Genomic DNA, 20,517 nt, shown 5'->3' with positions numbered 1-20,517 from the left:
CAGTTTTTGGATTGCGGTGGTTGTAATGAAACAGACAGACCACAAAACCAGAAAAGAAAAACAATTCTCTGTTATATCTTCTTTGTTATAACAGGCGAGCGCTCATTTTATTCGAGCGACGGAGGATACAAAACACGGACACCTAGTGCTTTAATCCCCGATGTAACAAAAGGTATATTTTTTTATTCTACTCACAAATGATAAAAATGCATTTGTGAGTGTAAATTAAACTACACAGCAGAATGTTTATTCATATGTTTATAACAGCGTAACTGGTAACTTATATGTAATGTTATGTATAATTCAATTTCGGATCTAAATTATGAACTGCTGGATTCAGGAATCAGTGCATTCAAGATTTGTCATATGCAATATCTAATTGAGTGTAAATACGTTAATAACAAAAAAATGCTGTTCTTGTTTCTTATTCATTTTGCTGAAGTATTCAAAACAACACAACTTAAAAACTCTTTTTTGATTGATAATCCAAACAATTGAATATTTATGCAAATCATCTGTATAGAAATACTTAGCCAGAGGACTTTATTTTTACATTGTAGAGTTCAATTTGATCAGGAATGTATATCTTATGCACGTTACATCTATAATTCTGTTCTTTTTTTTCTCATGGAGTAAAAATACCCTCCAAATATAAGTATGATGCTCCACAATTTGGTCTTTTTTTTTTTAAATTGACCTGTTTTCTTGGCTTTAGTTACTGTCTGTTTTCATGTTGTAGCCAAGTTTTTGTTGGCCTCCAAAACATTATTTAACACAATTTTCTAGACAGATCAACAATAAATTAAATGCCATTGTTGTTATGACCAGTTTGCCTGAAGAAGTAAATGATTTTCACTTTGGTCCAAATTAGACAAAGGCCTTTATTCCAGTACACTGTTATTAAAGTTACCCATATCTTGTGTACTTGACATCTATCTTTTGCCACTAATCTTTATCCCCCTTCTATCCTTTCTCAGATGGATTCAACACCAATAAACACGAATTCCACTGTAACCACACCTGCCCAAAATAAAAGCATGGGCAAGGCTGATTTTGAGGAGAAGGAGTACCATACTCTCCTGACTATCATCTATACAGCTGTTTTGATTATTGGCACAGCTAGCTTCAGTATTACTCTCTACTTCATGAAGTTGAGGACATCATCCTCCACCTCCATTGCTGTTATCAACCTCATTTTTGCACACTTAATCTTCCTTCTCACTGTGCCATTTAGGATCTATTATCATGTGACTGGGCACTGGAGAATTGGCATGGCCTTTTGCAAAGTTGTCAGCAGCATGGTCCACATTCACATGTACATATCTTTTGGCATATATGTAGTCATCCTCATCACGCGCCTCTTGGTTTTTTACCGCAATTCAGAGCAGCTAGCATCTCCGCGCAGGATTTACCCGCAAGTTGCTAGTGCTGTTGTATGGTTGATTGTGCTTACCATTGTCACCTGCATAATCACTCTGACCTATGGTAATTCTAACAAGGAACGTGAAACTGTGTACAATCATCAACAGTGTTTCAAATTTGGCAATGACCTCAATCATATTTCCAGGGTGATTAACTACGTCGTCAGTACTTTGTTCATAACAGTGGCCATTTTACTGACTGGTCTCCAAGCCAATGTCTTGTGGCTTCTATACAGGAAGCATCATCAGTGTTGCACAGTACAGCAGGAGTTTGGGGCTCAACAGAAGAGTCTGAACTTCGCTCTCATCATGGTGGTGTGCTTTATTCCATATCACATATTTCGACTGTATTACTTGCAACACCCTGAACTGCAAAATCTCAATGAAGTGTTTTTGAGCTTAACCACCTTTAATTGTGTAGATATGCTCACATTTTTTGGTAGGAGGACATTGTTAGTGTGCTTCCCAGGAAAGGCTATTTAATCACATATCCGCCAAATTAAAAAAAAAGGTTAATAAGATAATCAGTTCCTCTTTTGTATGCGTCTAACCTTCAGTTTACCTCCTAATTTGTTATGTTTCTTGTCCGAATCGCAGTCCATGGATTGGTGTTATCAGGGTACATACAAATTTGCGTTGGTAAATATTCTACAGTTTTGAAAAAAGTTGTTTTTTAAGGTCACACGACACAACATAATAAAAGCCCAGGGGGAGAGTAAAGTCCCAAATTTGGTGATTTAGGTTTTTGTTTTTCGGACAGCCTCACAGAAGAGTAAGCGTGACGGCAATGTTTGGGTATAAGGTAAAAATGTAAACATGTTGTGGAATAGAAACAAATTAATACAATTGATTACATATAAATTTAATTCAAATATTAAATAGATTGCCTTTAAAAGTCGACAGAAAAATCGACACAATTAAGTTACTTGAACAGTATATATTGCAATTAAGAAAACAAAAGGATAAAAAATATGCTTATGTCTTCATTTTACTATTATTTTATTTTATTTTGCAATTTTCTGATTATTACACTTGTATAGTTGTTCAAAAAAAATCTTTCAAAATCTTGTCACTTTGGGCATTCACACAGTCAGTTATGAAAACATTTTGTAAATGCTGACTAAAGTGCAAAGAGAAGTTAATGGAGAAATGTCCGCTATTGCGGCTTTTTTTCTCTTGCCTCATGTGTTGAAACCAATATCTGAAATGTTGCAGCTACACTTGTACTCAAATTGTTTTATCTAATAAGAATAACAGTTGTGAACATGAATGAGATCAAGAATGTTTGTGACCTGCTTCTTTCTTGCATCTAAACTATGTTATTTTAAATATTCATTAGTTTACCAGCATGTTTACTTAAGTAATGATAAGTTTCTTGACCATTACAACTTTTTCTGAGGATCTGATACATATCATATTGTCCCGAATTTTTATGATATTAGACATTTTATGCACAAATCATTCTTTTCACACAAACTATTGTTTTCTAGGCTACTTCAAAAAGAGCCCTCAACAATTTTAGTTCTTTTTTGTATGCACAATATCGCTGGATGGTTAGTGCGTTCGGCCTCACAGCAAGATACATGGGTTCAAGTCCAGCTTGGTCCGCCTGTGTGGAGTTTGCATGTTCTCCCTGGGCCTGCGTGGGTTTTCTTCTTGTACTCCGCTTTCCTCCCACATTCCCACGACATTCATTGTATGCTGATTGGAGACTTTGTAATATGGTCTCCTATTTATATAATAGTTTTTTTTCTATTTGATTTATATTGTTCTTCTGATAATCCATTGTCTTCATGTTCAACTAGCATGTCTTGTTACATATATGTATGTTTTTTTTTGTTTTAAGGACCACAATGGAAATGAGTATATGTTTATGGTATTCTTACCTGTATTGATATTGCTGTATTTTATGTATGGAAGTACTGATGTGCTGTCACAGAATAAACTCAATCAAGCAACCCAGCAGGCATTATCTCAATATATATTTAGGTTTATTTGTGTTTAAAGGTAATGTATCATAAGTTACAGTTTTGACTGCCACCACACAGCTGGTATATTCAATATGTACTAAAAAAATGAAACCAATGAACAGCAGGCTGTCTTAAAAAAATAAAAGGAGCTTGACACTCTTGAGAATGAGAAAAAAATTGTTACTTTTTCACTATTACCATGTGAAACATTACCTCAACTCATTTGGGCTCTCTTACCTTGGAGGCTTTGCTTGACTCCCGCGCATGCACACAAACACCCACAACAGGTGATCCCTCTCCTTTTAGATTTTATGGCGCTTGGGTTACTGTTTAACATCCCCACCCATCTTTGAGTTTGTTTAGTAAATCGATCTAATGGCTGGGCTATAGTGGCGCCATTCAATGAGTCGCTCCATGAATTATAGTCTAGTCGTCTCTCCAAACTTCACTTTCTAAAGTTTATGTACACTCTACACGGTCAGCCTCTTTTAGTTGGATTTGCTCACCGACAAAGTACAAGCTTGGATAAATGCACATCCCAAACAGGAATAGAAATACAGGTAAGTGACACTTACAAAAATAAGTCAAAACATTGAAGGAAATCAAAAGAGGTGCATATAATTCTGAATTATATCCTAGGTAGTGTGATTTTGTAATTAATAGTTGGTAATAGACAATGATGGTCACTTAAAATCTTCACCTTGACGTTTTCACGTTTAGCGGGGCGATGCTGTTTGTATTTTTCTTTTGCAAAACCAAACAGATGAACAGTGTGTGCTTTAAAATGCAAATGATATCTTACTTTTGTACTCGCTTGAGAATATACAGATTTTTAAGCAACAGGGGATTAGTAAATAATTTATGACTTAATTTTTGAAAGTGTTTTATAGAATTATATGCATTGTTCTAACCACACAATTGAATAGGATCTGGTTAATAATAATTATGAGAGATGCTTCTCATATTGTGTTCTTTTCATCAAAATATTGGAAGTAGTGATAACTGTATTATGGGCTGAATGGGCATTGCTGCAAACAGCAACAACCATAAGGGATGTGCCCTGTGATTGGCTGACTAACTATTCAGGGTGTCCGCCACTTACTGCCCAAAGTTGGATGGGTTAGGCTCCAGCACTCTTGTGACCTTTTTGAGGATATTTGATATTAAGGTCAAATATATTTAGCATTTTTACTAGAATTTATGTGCAGGTCTATCAAAATTTGCATTACCTTACACAAATTTAATTATTTGTTTTCATGATAATTCACATTATTATTTTTTCTATTTCTGGCTTGAATGGTGAACACACAAACAAAATATTTTCATTATTATGTGTGTTTTTTTTATTATCACTATTGCATGTACAGCAATTGACTGCAAACCATTTCAGGGTGTTCCCTGTCAGCTGCTTGTAGTTTGCTAGGATAGGCTCCAGCACCCCCCATGATCCTTATAAGGATAAGTGGTATGGAAATTATTGCACGCGCTACAGCACGCTAATGTTACGAACTATGAGCACTAAAAAATGCACACAGATAAAAGAGGATTTTTTTTTTTTAATTAAAGAATATTCATTCAATTCCTCCACGGCTTACCATAGTGAGGGTGCCGGAGCCTTTGCTAACCAACTATGAGTAGGAGGTTGAGTAGACCGTGAATGGGTTGCCGGGGCACAGTGATATAAACATCCATTTACGCCTTAACCATATAGGGAACAGTGTTGGAGAATTCAATCAGTCAACCATGCATGTTTTGGGATGTAGGAGAAAACCCACGCAGGCACAGGGAAAACAAGCAAGTGGATTTGCTGTCCATCATGAAGCCTTGTAAAATGCTTTCTACGTGGAAATACTGGAACTACTATGTCTGCAGCAGTGACAGAATTAGCTCAGGAAATAATGAAATGGTATTTATTAATCAAATGTCCAATAAAACCAGGATTTTTGGGGCCACTAGGTATTATCAATGCAAACACACTCGTACCAGATTAAAAGATATGGACAATTTAAGACACTAAAATGATGAACATTTCAAGTGTGAATTGTGTCTAACAAAAGAGTTAATGCAACCAAAACAAGGTTTCCCATCAGATTCCTGTTGACTTCTATGTTATTGTCCATATTGACTTCTATGTGATCGCCCATATGTAGCTTGTTGCATCTAATGTATTGTGCCTTTCTTTAATTAGTATATATGGTGCAGAATGCCAGCATTACCAAATGTCTGCAAAAATGTATTCTCATTCTCATTTTCTCAACCGCTTCATCCTCATTAGGGTCGCGGGAGCTAATCCCAGCTGTCTCCAGGCCAGACACCCTGAATCGGTGGCCAGCCAATCGCAGGCACAAGGAGACAGACAACCACGCTCACTCACACCCACATCTAGGAGCAATTTAGAGTATCCAATCAGCCTACCATGCATGTTTTTGGAATATGGGACGAAACCGCAGTACAAGGAGAAAACTCACGCAGAACCGGGGAGAACATGCAAACTCCACACAGGTGGACAGACCTGGGTTTTAACCAAGGACCCGAGAGCTGTGAGGCTGACCTGCTAACCACTCTATCCGACGAGCCACTTGGACTGAAAATACCTTATCAGAATTGCAAACCAAAAACCAAAAAAATAACTCATAAATGCATAAAACACATTCTTGTACCGCAAACACATTCTACGTATGTGGTGTTTTAAATTATGATGATGGAATTGAGGCATGGATCTTTCTCCATTAATGCTCATATATAAGTTGCGCCGGAGAAACTAAAAACAAACTATGAAAGAAAAATGTAAGTTAAAATCTGAACATGCAGTAGTAACATGGGTAAATCCTGATTCCTTTAAATGTAGTGGACTTAATATAATGCCAAAGAGTACATTTTTACTCTCCACAAATGTGATGAGTCAGGAGGACCGGATGACTGAACCTAAATCCAGGTTAAAATGTAATCCACACCCGTCTGTCACCTCTCACTAGGTTAGAGCTGCTTATTGTAAGCAAGCAATAATACTTTACACATACCTTACCTTGTATGAAATATGAATTCAGATCCATTTGCACCTGGGGGCCCAGCAGGTGTGTGGTTAGTACATAGACCTGATATTTCTGGGGTCCTGGGTTTGAATCCAGGTTGATCCACCTGTTTGAAGTTTGCATGTTCTCCATTGGGCCTGGGTGGGTTTCCTCCCACGTTCCAAAAACATGCATGGTAGGCTGATTGGAGACTCTAAATCGCACCCTGGTATGACTGTTGAGCGTGCATGGTTGTCTCCTCTTGCCATGCAGGTGGCTGCGCACCAATCCAGAATACCCCCTGCCTGAAGTCAGCTAGGATAGGCTCCAGCACCCCCCTCAACCCTTCTGAGGATAAATGGTTCAGAAAATAAATGAATGAATCTCTGTTGAGGCGGCATGGCGCACGAGTGGTTAGTATTATATATATTATAGTGAGTGAGAAAATAAATATATATATATATATATATATATATATATATATATATATATATATATATATATATATATATATATATATATATATATATATATATATATATATATATATATATATATATATATATATATATATATATATATATATATATATATATATATATATATATATATATATATATATATATATATATATATATATATATATATATATATATATATATATATATATATATATATATATATATATATATATATATGTATATATATTCTCACTTTTTCGTTAAACTACTTAATTTCATTACCGTTTCTGGATTTTACAAGTAAGCATTACAACAATACCAATTTTGGCGCTCATCCTGAACATAATTAGATTCTGTTCTCTCAGTTGAGGCATACCTTATGAAATAATAATAAAAACAAGATGTTATTATCTTTCTTTAAGTTCCAAGACACCCACTTTTTTTCTTTTTTCTATAACTATTTTATTAATTTCCCTCCAGATTTTGGAGTTCTTTCATTTGTGTTCTTAAAAATACACCTTTGAAACACAATTTAATTTTCTTCAGCTAAGCCGGAGCACAAATGAAAACTTTACCATAATTGTTTAAAGTGGGGAAAATTAAAGCACCCCACTTTCCGTCCTCCCGGTCACACTTCTGATCGTGGTTGTTGTTTTGTATTTTAAAGAACCTTAAAATGTTACCTCTAGGACCACAAAGTCAGTAAAGGTTCATGATTTATATTGAGTATTCGCCCATATTGTGTTTGATCTGCTTTGTGATTTTTGCTTTTTCGTTTGTCCTTTTATTTTAGAATTTAGTTGAGCTCCCTTACCACTGTACTGTAGAATATTGTGTTCTAACAGCACATTTTATAATCTAAATATTATAATATCTTGTCAATATCATCTATTGAACAAGTTTTAGAAGTAAATTACTTAATTTTCCGGACTATAAATCACACTTACTCTCATAGTTTGGAAATTCTGCAACTAATACTCAAGTGTGACTTATATATGTTTCCCTTTCTGGTGCCCAAAGTTAACTGGGATAGGCAACCAGCAAATAAAATTTAGATGGAGTGTAATCACTAGGGTAAATCTGTGTTCAAAGTAACATTTTATGAAGTGTGAGTGTGTATGTGAAAAGCTTTAATGGACTTATCAGTGTTTGTCTCGTTCAAAGAGTTCCTTTATAGATCATATCTGCTGAGGTGGTGCAGGTATTACTCCACTATCGATTAGATTAGGTTTGGAGCACACACTCACCCAACATATTACACTATCAATAAACCTATGCATATCTTCATGCCTTTGAACATATTTTGTAAACATTCAAAATTTGAGCAAAGGAAACTAAAATCAAATGAAATCCATTCTATACTTTTGGAAAAAAATGTTCTGTTCCCTTTTCGTTACAAGTGGAATTGAGCGGAGAGATAAGTATTGTACAATAAAGTGTAAAGTGTTTATCTCAGCTCCTCCTTCTCACCTTGTTCACGGACCAATCACCAGAGATCGTAGATCTTTTATTAAGGGATCTCCGATGTCATCTCTGAGATATTTGATAAAGTGGTGACAAGCAACTAGAAGGAAACAAAGGACAAATGAAGAAACCCTGTGTGAAAGTAACATGTGAATATCCAGCTGTTGCTCAGAGTAAATGTTTACTAGATATGGAAGTTGCCAACTATTGTGACTGTTTGGACCCTTCATACAGCACATTGGGCTTTGACAATGCTGATGTACTTTATGGAAGCGGAGGTAAGTGTGTACAGACAATGGAACTGCGATACTTTGTTTGAAATGAGGGGCAGTACATTTCTGCCCCTCGAGATGTAATCCTCATTCAGAAAAGTAGTTTGTGTACTGTACAGTAGGTGGTAGAACATTTTAGGGCCTTAAAGCCTGCATAGACCAGATATATTGCATTCAAGGCCACGTGTCAATGCTGCATAACAAGGTACTAATTAAATGTTCTGTCCAGGAATCGAGAAATGCACTTTTTTTTTTCAAACAATACATTTGTGGTTAATTGTGAAGTTGAAAGGGCTTGAATACAATTGTATTTGCTGATTGCAACCAGATAAAAGTTCTTTGATAATGGAAAACTTTTTTTTTTTTGCATGAACAATTTATATGTATTGTGCCAATATATACTAATAATAACATGCTTCTGATTTGGATACAACAGTAAATGTGACTTTAGAAAGAATTCAGTCAGATACATATTTTTATATTATCATTATTTTAACATTAGAAGGTTGAAGAGAAAACACCAAGTGGAAATTTAGCAAAACAAATGGGGATATGTAGTATGCAAAGTGCAGAAGAAAAGTTATGTGTAAGGTGTGATTTATGAAATGGAAGCAAAATGGTAGGTTGTACAGCACATTTATTAAATGAAAGAAGACTTTTACATTATTGATGATGGAAAAAAACTGCTTACTTTTCATGTTGTGCATGTAAAACTATTGTCATAGTTTGTTGTTATGAATTAAGTTTGCAAACATGATGAGAAGATAAGAGAAAAGGGAAGAAAAATAAAAATGTGGATGTTAATAAAGCTGAAAAGAGTTAAGTAGTAAAAGCATGTATAAAGAATAACAATTTTATTTACTAGTGACTTTCTTCCTTGTGTTACTCTAGCATATGATTGATGAAAAGGAGAAAAAATGACGTCTTTTAATGTTTTAATTAGGCTGGCAGATAGCCATATAATGATGATGGATATGGTAACAAAGTGCCATTGGCTATCATGGTAAGCAAAATGATAGTGGAAAAAAGGATATCAACAATAAAGTTTATTAGGCCACTAAGTAATTCCAATCTTTTTAAGGAATCCACTTTGCTATTTCCTTTATCAGAACACTCTCTGGTATACTGTATATATCTATAAATGTATAAAACATGTAAGGCTGTATATGTTGGTAAGCAATACAATGATATTCTTCCATCACTGGGTGTCATGTTACATGTCCAAGAAAGGCAAATGTATAGACTTTAACATTTTCTCAGTAATTGATTAATTTCTTAAATAACAAGTTTGATTTCGTGTGGAATTTCTAAAAGTATTTTACAGTGTTTAGGATTTCAAAAGTATGGAACAAATCTACATAAGTGCCTGCAATAACCAATTGTTATTAGTCAGAAGTTGTCACTGTAAATTTTCCAATACATCTCTGTTGAAGAAGGGCGGTCTGGTGACTGGGTGGTTAACACGTTGGCCTGACAGTTCTGGTGTCCTGGGTTGGTTGATCCACCTATGTGGAGTTTGCATGTTCTCCCTGATCCTGCATGGGTTTTCTCTGGGTACTTCGGTTTCTCCCCTCATGCCAAAAAGATGCATGGTAGGGTGATTGGACACTCTAAATTGCCCCTGAGCATGAGTGTGAATGATTGTCTGTCTCATGCCCTGTGATGAGGGTGCTTCCGGCCTGAACTTAGCTTGGCTAGGCTACAGCACCCCCCGTGGCCCTTGGTAGGATAAGCGGATCAGAAAGTGGATGAATGAATCTCGGTTGAGGCAGCCAGGCAGGTCAGTGGTTAGTACGTCGTCATAGTTCAGAGGTCGTGGGTTCGTTCCCAGGTCGGTTCTTACAATGTGGAGTTTCCATGTTCACCCAGGGTTGGGTGGGTTTTCTCCGAGTACTACGGATTCCTCCCACATTCCAAAAACATGCGTGGTAGGTTGGTTAAACACTGGTAATTGCCGCTAGGTATGAGTGTGAGTGTGAATAGTTGTCTGTCTCCTTATGCCCTGGAAAAGGCTCCCCTTGCAGTCTTTGTGAGGACAAGCGGTAGAGAAAATGATTGAAAAAAATGAGTCCTAAAAATCCTTTTTTCGTTTTGCGGTTGAATTGTTTCACAGAAAACTCGAAATAGTGTTACATTTTAAATGCAGTGTGATCACTAAGGTCAATCTATAAATTTCAAAGTAAAATATTATGAAGAGCGCCTGTGTTTGTGAAAGCCGTTGATGGATTTTTTAGTGTTTGTCTCTGAGGATAAAAAGTTTAGAAAATGAAGTAATAAAAAACGATCTCTGTAAAATTTTGTGAGTTGAATATTTGACAATTTAGTCCATGATACACTCAATTATCATGTAAGCAATACTAAATTGTATTTTGTTAATCTAATATGACTGCCTTAGATTAGCTCATTGTGTGTACTATGCGATGATAGGACACAATTTAATCAATATAAATGCCTTCCATTATTTTTTAGTTGTTGGTTCAAATTATTATTATTATTTTTTGTATAATATGTGACTGGTGCGACTTAAGTGTTGTTTTCTCTTCAGTGTGCATATTTTGACTTATGCAGTAAATACTATAAACCTTAGAAACCTACCATAGTATATGGAACTAGTGAATTTGCATACATGCATTTGAATATAAAATATTTCCCTGTGTTATGTCTATTTCAGAGAGCATGCCAACAGAATCCAACCTATCTTGTTCGAATGGGGTCAACAGTAACTGTGCCATCTGCGGAGACAAAGCCACGGGAAAACACTACGGTGCCTCCAGCTGTGACGGTTGCAAAGGTTTCTTCAGGCGCTCCATACGCAAGAGCCATGTCTACACTTGCAGGTACACAAAAGGCAACGTTTGCAACATCTATAAACAGTATATGCAGGTGAATTCAGAATAACTGAAAATAGGTATTTGAACATTTCTAGCATACACAATACCGCATGCGTCCTTTCTTTTGCTTGCAAAGCTAAATTCTTGCTCTGCGCAGGTTCAACAGACAGTGTGTGGTTGACAAAGATAAAAGGAACCAGTGTCGTTTCTGCAGACTCAACAAATGCTTCCGAGCGGGCATGAAAAAGGAAGGTAAACATGTTGCATTTTATTTTATATGACATTGCATGGCACAATAATCTAACCCCAATTAAGATCCTCATGATGAAATGTAGTCAAATATTACAAATAAATGTATAATTCAAATGCGATGAACTAAAATGGGCCCAATGCTAAAATCTGCATCAAAATTGTTGAATTTTTAAGGCTGTAAAATAGCTGATTATATCCATGTGTGTGTGTATGAGTACGTTTATGAGGGTTATAACCTTGGCAGGGTGTTTTATGACCCCTAATCATGGGTTATTCAAAGCTGTTGTTCTGGATTGCAACAGGTTAATGTTTGACTCCTCTTGCTGATGTAAGCCTTGATGACTATTCTCCTAAATATTAACTGCCCAACCTGCTATTTGATTGTATCTACAGTATGGCCCATCGACACAAAAAGAAGTTCTGCAATTGCTTATTTAGTCATATCTCATACTGAGTGATCTGTTTTAGCTGTGCAGAATGAAAGGGATCGGATCAGCTCTAGAAGAAGTATTCCTGATCCTCAAGACCTTCCACCCATCACAGTTTTGGCTCAAGCTGAATCACTGTCCCAACAGGTGGTTACGCCATTTAAAAGGTCATGACGAAAGAGATAATCTAATCTGTTGTCAATTCCTGTATCTATCCAGATCACCACTCCAATTGGAATAGAAGACATAAGAGACCAGAAATCTGCCACTATTGGAGATGTATGTGACTCTATGAGACAGCAGCTACTGGTTTTGGTTGAATGGGCCAAATACATTCCCTCCTTTGGAGAACTACCACTGGATGACCAGGTATGATCTTTCCAATGTCTATCACCTTCCTCTCAATTAATGGAAACATTCACATAAACTGGTTGTCATTTTCATTTTCTCAAGAAATTTCATCTGAATGCTGGTCATCTCAAGCATAAGCTCCATAACTATACTCACAGTATGAACTGTTTTTGTTAAAATTCTTTGGGTGTATGTAGCACAGAGGGTGCCCGGATGTTTGGTCGACGGACAGTTCTCTCTCTCTCTCTTGATTATAATTTTGAGAGCGAGAGATTACCTGGTTCATCGTTTTCAACAGTAAACTCTCTCTCTCTCTCTTTCATTATTATAATTCTGAGAGCGAGCAGATCCTGCGAGCAAACGTCTGTTCGACGAAACGTCCGGGGACCAAACATCCGTCGACCAAACGTCCGTCGACCAAACGTCCGTCGACCAAACGTCCGTCGACCAAACGTCCGTCGACCAAACGTCCGTCGACCAAACGTCCGTCGACCAAACGTCCGTTGACCAAACGTCCGTCGACCAAACGTCCGTCGACCAAACGTCCGTCGACCAAATGTCCGGTCACGAGCGCACAGTAGTACCCTGCATTTGGTCATTAAAGTTTGATGGGTGGGACCTACAATGTCCTGTGATTGTGTAAGACAGATTTTCACATATTCCAGTAATCAAAAGTCCTATTGATTTTATGATATACTAACTGTACTCAATTAGGCAGAAATGTGCCTGTCAATAGGAAAAAGAAGAAAAGCCCCTAAAATTGTTAATGCTGCAAACCCTACACAAAAAAAATACGTGAACTATTCACAGAACTCTAAATTTTCACAAAAGACTTTACAGAATGAGCTAATGTAGCTCAACTAAACACCAATTGCTTGTAAGATCCTCATGTGTCAAGTACTGGAAACTAAGTAATATTGCAAGTAATGCTTAACCAGAGAGTTATTAGTATACATACACTGTGCACTCTACCCTAGATATTTTCCAGACGTTACTAATGTAAGAACCACACTTGTATATTGTTGCATTGTTTGTGTTTGAATAGTTCTTTCTTTCTTTTAAACATTTTCTCCAGGTGAGCTTGCTCAGGGCACATGCAGGTGAGCACCTCTTACTGGGAGTGGCCAAAAGGTCAATACCGTTCAAGGACGTCCTGCTCTTAGGTATGTGGCCACCAGAAAGACATCTTATTCTAAAGGTGCTGCATTCACGTGATTTAGCGCTGAAATGTGATGACTGATTCAATATTGAGTTTACTGAGGAATGATTTACTAAAAAGGGCTCTCTCTCTCTTTATGACTTCAAAAGGTTGAATTGCTGGGGTGTGTGGCAGCATCATACCTTAAACAGATTAGTCACCAACTACTTTGAAGCACACTAAATACCATTTCTCTACTCCTCTCTTTGACCTTATGACTAATACTCGATCAGTTTTAAATTGAAATTGTGATTTTAGACAACATGTACCAAAGGCCCACATTTATTTTTCATATACTCTTGACAATCTTAGTATACGTTGTGTTAAGTCATTTATTTGTCTGGGTAAGGCAATGTAAGTCAAGGCACAAGTACATTTCAACACAAGTCTTGTTAATCGACGTAATTAAATAATTTTAAAAAGCACAGGACACAATTAAAAACAAAAACAGTCAATTGAGAAATTGAAACAAAAACAGAGTTGAAGCTGCAGTAGCTACTGATTATGCAGAGAGTCAGTAAATATAACTTTAGGCATTATTTTTAACATTGCAGATTGAACATCTTAGCAGAAGCAGAGATCTTTGTGGTGTGTAAAAATTTAAAGTATCAAATGATCAATAATCACTTATGTTAAAGCAGAGACAAACATTATAGGTACCAAAGATGACAATAGCAGATCATATGCAGACATATGGGAAGAAGTGTCATTTGCTGCTTCAAAGAAACAATTAGCAAAAAATATATCACAACCTTACAATTTATGTATAGTGTTTTTCCATCATCATCATACCTTAAATGTTTTGAAGGTATGCTAAAACTTTATTCCCCAAATTATTAATTTTACATGGAGACTTTAGAAAATCACATAGTTATTTCTCCTCCAATATTTGAGCCCTAGCCATGGCCATTCCTGGAATTGTTAAAAATATCCCCAACCCTGCATAATTTAGTACCTCTAAACTTCCTGAATGTGTGTATCTGTGTGTGTTTGTGTAGGAAATGGTTGTGTGATACACAGAAACACTCAAGAGCCAGAGATCTGCCGGGTCGCTAACCGAGTCCTGGATGAACTGGTCACACCTTTTCAAGATATTCAAATCGATGACAATGAGTACGCTGCACTCAAGGCCATTGTCTTCTTTGATCCCGGTAATTTAATAGGATTTACTATACGTACTTATTTTATTCATTGGGCAACCTGGTGGGGCAAGTGCTTAGCTCGTCAGCCTCACAGCTTTGGGTTCAAATTCAGGTCATGTCCATCTGTGTGGAGTTTTCATGTTCTCCTGTGTGGGTTTCTTCCGGGTACTGTGGTTTCCTTCCACATCCCAAAAACATGCAAGGTAGGCTTATTGGACACTTCAAATTGCCCCTAGGTATGAGTGTGCGCGTGGCTGTCTGTCTCCTCGTGCCCTGCGATTGACTGGCCACCGATTCAGGGTGTCCTCCGTCTCAGGCCCGGAGTCTGCTGGGATAGGCTCCAGCACCCCCGCGACCCTAATGAGGATAAAGTGGTTCAGAAAATGAGATGAGATTATTTTCATTCATTCATCTTCCGTGCCACTTATCTGTACAAGGCTCACAGAGGGTGCTGAGGCCTATCCCAGCCAACTGCATTGGTTGCGAGGCAATCTTAGGCAACACCATAAAGCAGTCAACAACTCACAATCAGACCATCACCGAGTGAGAAATAAACACATACTGCCTCCACTGTAGTCAGTCAGAATTTTTTTAATTTCTACTTTTATTTTAAGTTATTATGACAGATAAATTATTCAGTATGGGAACCACCGTGATATCAGAGGTAATATTGTTGGAAAACATAACCCTTAATATTCTTGGTACTAATTGATCAGAACCAGCAAACACCCTGCATATCTAAATTCACATCCTGCATCTGTATATCAAATACTTTCTCCTTGTCTTGCAATCCTTTAGAAACCTACTATACTGCAAAAAAATGGCAAAAGCAAGGATTGGGCTTTGGTCTTTGCTCCAGATTAGTAAACACAACCTTCTCTATATGTAAGAGATTATTTTGTGGTTTCTACGGCCTATCGCAGCTAACAATGGACAGCAGAATGGGGACACCCCGAATTGATGGCCAGCACAAGGAGACATAGAACCATTCACACTAAGGGCAATTTAGAGTGATCAACCAGCCTACCCTTCACTTTTTGGGAAGTGGAAGGAAACTGGATAACCCACACAAGCCTGGGAAGAACATGCAAACTCCAGTCAGTGAGGATTGAACCCTGGACTCATGAACTGTGAGGCCTACATAATCCTCAGCCAATAGCTCCCCTTACAAATGATGGCACTTACACTTATTTTGCGATGATAAACTTTACAAACGGGGCACCTATTTACTCAATGCAAGACAGACAATGTAGAATAAAAACAAAGATAACTGTGTAAACAAAGTATTTTATTGACCAACTAACCAACAAACAATTCTTTCCCTCTTGCACTAAATTTAGTGTTGCTTATCATAAGTGGCAGTGTAGGATTTCCCCGGCTTAATCTGTTGTAAAGATAGTTTTACTCTGTGACAGAAACTGTCACAAATTAGTTTAATTTGCAACAATGTAGTCAGAGTATCAGCTCCCATTGTCTTCCTATACTCTATGTATTTTACTCACCTGGTTGAAAACTCTCCCGCTGTCAGGTTAGAGTGAGTAAGGCAGAGTAGAACTTTATAAATCTCTTTAATCAATGAAAAGCACCAAGTCAAAGAAATGCTCTGCAGCCAAAAAATGGGATATTGTGCTTTGCAAGGAAAAGGCAGAAGAACATTTCTGCATGTGTGACTTTCTGGGATGTCGCTGGTTGGTTTTGGTGTTGACCGGAGCATTGATTTTTGCCTTGTTACTTAGCAATCCGTCCATACTAGCCATATATATACAAAATTCTGTAGGTCTGTCAGTGTAAGAAGGACTTTACTAATCATTTGACTTAGGGGTAGCATGCATGACACTGATATTAAAGTATAACAAATTAAATAATAAAAAGTTCTGGCACACTAAAATATGCATAAAACCACATATGCATATCCCATTCATAAATTAAACCTTAATTCTGGTTTTTGTCCAGAATGAATCACATAATTACTTCCCCTTGTATGCCCAATTCAGTACTTTATATTTAAAAAAACCTTTATTTCTTCTTTTTCTTTTGAATTGTTATCATTTTTTTTTTAATACTCTCCCTCAATCTTTAGATGCAAAGTCATTGCGGGACCCTTCTAAGATCAAAGCTATACGTCTGCAAGTAAGTGCAACCAAAAACAATCATTTAGGTTTTTATTTTAAAAATACCACACAAACCACCTGCAACTTTGCATTTTCTTTTTGTTCACAATGCAATATTCATCCTAAAAAGACATTTTGTCTTGTTGTTTGCAGGTTCAGATGGGTTTGGAAGACTACATTAATGATCGCCAATATGACTCGCGGGGTCGTTTTGGAGAGCTGTTACTCCTTCTACCCACCCTACAGAGCATCACCTGGCAAATGATTGAACAACTTCAGTTCATAAAGCTCTGTGGTCTCGCCAAAATAGACAACTTACTGCATGAGATGCTGCTAGGAGGTAAAACTGGATGTTGACATAAAACGATGATCTAGTACAGGGGTCGGGAACCTTTTTGGCAGAGAGAGCCATAAACAGTTAATATTTTCTAATGTTATTTCTTGAGAGCCATTCTCAGTTTTGAATGGTAAAAATACATGAAAATGTGTGATTTTTTTGGGATTCCACCACTTATAAAGTACAAAAAGTCTCAGAATTCTTTTGACAACATTGTTATGCCGTTGCTAATAAATCAGTATCAGGGATATCATACACCTAGAAGAATAATAAAAAAACATTATGATTAAAGAGCTGGTAGAAGTAGGGTCACAGTTTCCATATTTTACCTCACAGGTTAGTAGAGAGCCATATGCACCCTTGGAAGGAGCCATATGTGGCTCCCGAACCATAGGTTCCCTACCCCTGATCTAGTACTAGACTGAAAATGTAACTATTTCACAATGGTGGATGTAGTTTATTTTTCCTTGTATAATAAGGAAAAGAAAAATAATAGCACCAGTGGGAAAATTTCAGAACATGGGAAAGGACAAAAATTAAAATTCAAATCCCGCCCATAAAAACAATATTTAAGTGAATTGTAGACCACCTATTTCATAACAATATGACGATGCTGATTGTACATAAATCCATTGGGATTTGGTGACATCAAACATCCCAAATCCCAGAACGTAGTATAATTTCTAGTTAAAATCAAATTATAATAAAATATGTTACAATCGTTAATCCCTCCTGGGGTTGCAATATGAGTTTATTGTTTATTTTCTGTTTAGGATTAACGTCGGAGAACACACACCTGCACCATCCAGTACACACACAGATGACTCAGGACCCTTTAACTGGACAGACTTTGCTCATCAGCACCATGCCTTTTACACACAATCAGCAGATAGGTATAGATGATTCACACAGAAGAGCAAAAAATATTATAGTGGAAAAAATATGAGTTGTCATTTGAAAAAAATCGCTCATTTGTGTTCTTCCTACAGCCTCACCAGACACTCCCATCCCATCACCTCCACAAGGTCAAGCCTCTGAGATATATAAACATTTTCCCCAGACCATTTGTTCTCCAGCCAGTCCCACAACACAGACAGACCCCTGACATGGGACCACTGTCTTATATTCCATCATGCCTCCTAGTCTTAATCAAACTTGCATTTTTTTAAAATTTTTAAATTCATTCATTCATTTTTCAATTGGAGGCAATGATCTAAAATGTTGCAAGATTAACTTCATTCTATTCAAGTTCAGGGCCAAGCAAAAATATTTCATTCGGCAGTTTAAAAAATAAATAAATAATAATGTAACTTCATTTCTCATCTCATCTCATTTTCTGAACCACTTTATCCTCATTAGGGTCACGGGGCGTGCTGGAGCCAATCCCAGCTGTCTCCGGGCCAAAGACGGGGGACACCCTGAATTGGTGGACAGCCGATCGCAAAGCACAAGGAGACGGATAACCATGCACTCTCACACCCATACCTAAGGGCAATTTAGAGTGTCCAATCAGCCTACCATGCATGTTTTTGGAATGTGGGAGCAACATGACCGTGGAGAACATGCAAACTCCACACAGGTGGATCGATCTAGATTTGAACCCAGGTCTTACAGGGGAGGCCGACGCGATAATCACCATGTAACGCTTTAATATAATTAAAAATGGTAGCCTGGTGAATGAGTAGTTGGCACATTTATCTCACAGTTCTGAGATCGTAGATGTAATCCCTAGTTTGGACATCCTGGTTACCCAGGTTTCCATCACAATATCATCCTTGGGAGGCTGAATTATCACTAAATTGCATCTAGGTATGTGTATGAGCATGAATGGTTGTCTGTCTCCTTGTACCCTTTGATTGGCTGGCCACCAATGCAGGCTGTCCCCTGCCTGTTGCCCACAGTTGGGTGGTATTGGCTCCAGCACCCCCGCAGCCCTTATAAATATAAGCAATATGGAAAATGAATGAATCAATATACTAGAAATACCTATACAATGTATAAGCCCAACCACTGCTAAACGACCTTACTATCAAAAGAAGGAATAGTATATAAACTGTACAAAGAAAACAGTCTAAAATAATAAAGACTTAAAATATGTTAATATTTTTTAGATATTGTATGCATTTTTTTGCATATTTCCAAAATTGTGCGGTTATGTAAATAGTTTAATAGTTTATCAGTTAACAATTTATTAAGATGTTGATTAATAGAAATGTTTAAATCACTTCAATTAACATTAAAATTAATTATTTACTTCCTGGAAAGCAATCCATTCATGGACATAAACTATAAGACAATAAAAATGCATATTTAATAAAAAAGAAAACTAAAACAATAGTTCTCATGCAGGTTTTTTTGTGAGCAATTGGTTTTATTATGTTTTTTTCCCCCTATGTAACCTGTCCCTGTGATTGCCCATTGAGTTCACCTGCCATTTCCCCGCCCCTGGTGTGTCACCTGCTTGCTGCCTCTTGTGTGACCCAGGTGTTTTTGATTGTCTTATCAACCTATGTCTGTCTATTTAAACCCTGTGTAATTGTGAGTTCTTGTCAGATCACCTGCATTAATTATGCTCAGGTCCTCTCCGTCATTTTTGATTCTGTTATTTGATTTAAATTTTATTCATTTTGTTATTTTTGTAAAACCTCACCACGTTTATTAAAGTTTTTCTGAGTGCACTCTACTGCCTGTCCTTTGCCTGCTTCTCTGCGTTTAGGGGTTGACCTGACAGTTGTTTGGTGTCAACTACTGCTATATAACATTGTCACACTGAATTTTTTTTCCAAATATTTTGGTTTCCTTTTTTAAATTGGTCTTGGTATGATGCAGCACTTCATCACAATAAGTCACAATGAACATAATTCATTATAGCACTGACAAACTATATATTGTTGTTTGATTGGCCTTATTGGTACAGTTATTGTAATGGAGTTTATATTAAATTAGGTGTCTGCTTAATTTATAGGTTTGCTATGTTTATTAATACATAAAGTGTACCAATGTTTGACATTTCTTTTCCAAATAAAAGAAAATGAGTTTGCAGGGCAAAACTTGTTTTATAAGATCTTTTCTTCTCACGAGAAATATTAATGTTGTTCACAAAATAAAATACAAATATTTTTTGTTTCTTTAGTTTTGTTCTGACATGAAAAAAATTCATAGAAAGAAACCACATGAAAGGAAAACAAATTTGTTATGTATTTTTGTGTTCAATAATGTGAAGACAAGTTTGCCTACTTACAAAGAAAGTTAGCATTCTTCTCATACT

General features: G+C 36.7%; 2 protein-coding genes across 2 annotated transcripts; both read left to right on the top strand.

Annotated features, from left to right (window-relative positions):
• Positions 1-93: 93 nt before the first annotated feature.
• Positions 94-2,384, top strand: gpr141 (G protein-coupled receptor 141). The gene is made up of 2 exons (XM_077736123.1): positions 94-172; positions 978-2,384. Exon 2 carries the CDS (start codon positions 978-980, stop codon positions 1,902-1,904), a length of 927 nt encoding a protein of 308 aa, XP_077592249.1. The 5' UTR covers positions 94-172; the 3' UTR covers positions 1,905-2,384.
• A 1,383-nt stretch (positions 2,385-3,767) lies between these two features.
• hnf4g (hepatocyte nuclear factor 4, gamma) lies at positions 3,768-19,968 on the top strand. Its single transcript, XM_077735952.1, has 11 exons — positions 3,768-3,951; positions 11,271-11,436; positions 11,588-11,682; positions 12,151-12,257; positions 12,330-12,479; positions 13,537-13,624; positions 14,658-14,810; positions 16,882-16,931; positions 17,066-17,252; positions 18,023-18,142; positions 18,239-19,968. Exons 1-11 carry the CDS (start codon positions 3,921-3,923, stop codon positions 18,352-18,354), a joined length of 1,263 nt encoding a protein of 420 aa, XP_077592078.1. The 5' UTR covers positions 3,768-3,920; the 3' UTR covers positions 18,355-19,968.
• The last annotated feature ends 549 nt before the right edge of the window (positions 19,969-20,517 follow it).

The sequence above is a fragment of the Stigmatopora nigra genome, chromosome 16 (genome assembly GCF_051989575.1).
Source record: "Stigmatopora nigra isolate UIUO_SnigA chromosome 16, RoL_Snig_1.1, whole genome shotgun sequence".
Taxonomy (NCBI): Eukaryota; Metazoa; Chordata; class Actinopteri; order Syngnathiformes; family Syngnathidae; genus Stigmatopora; species Stigmatopora nigra.
This window is presented reverse-complemented; position numbering and strand designations above follow the sequence as displayed.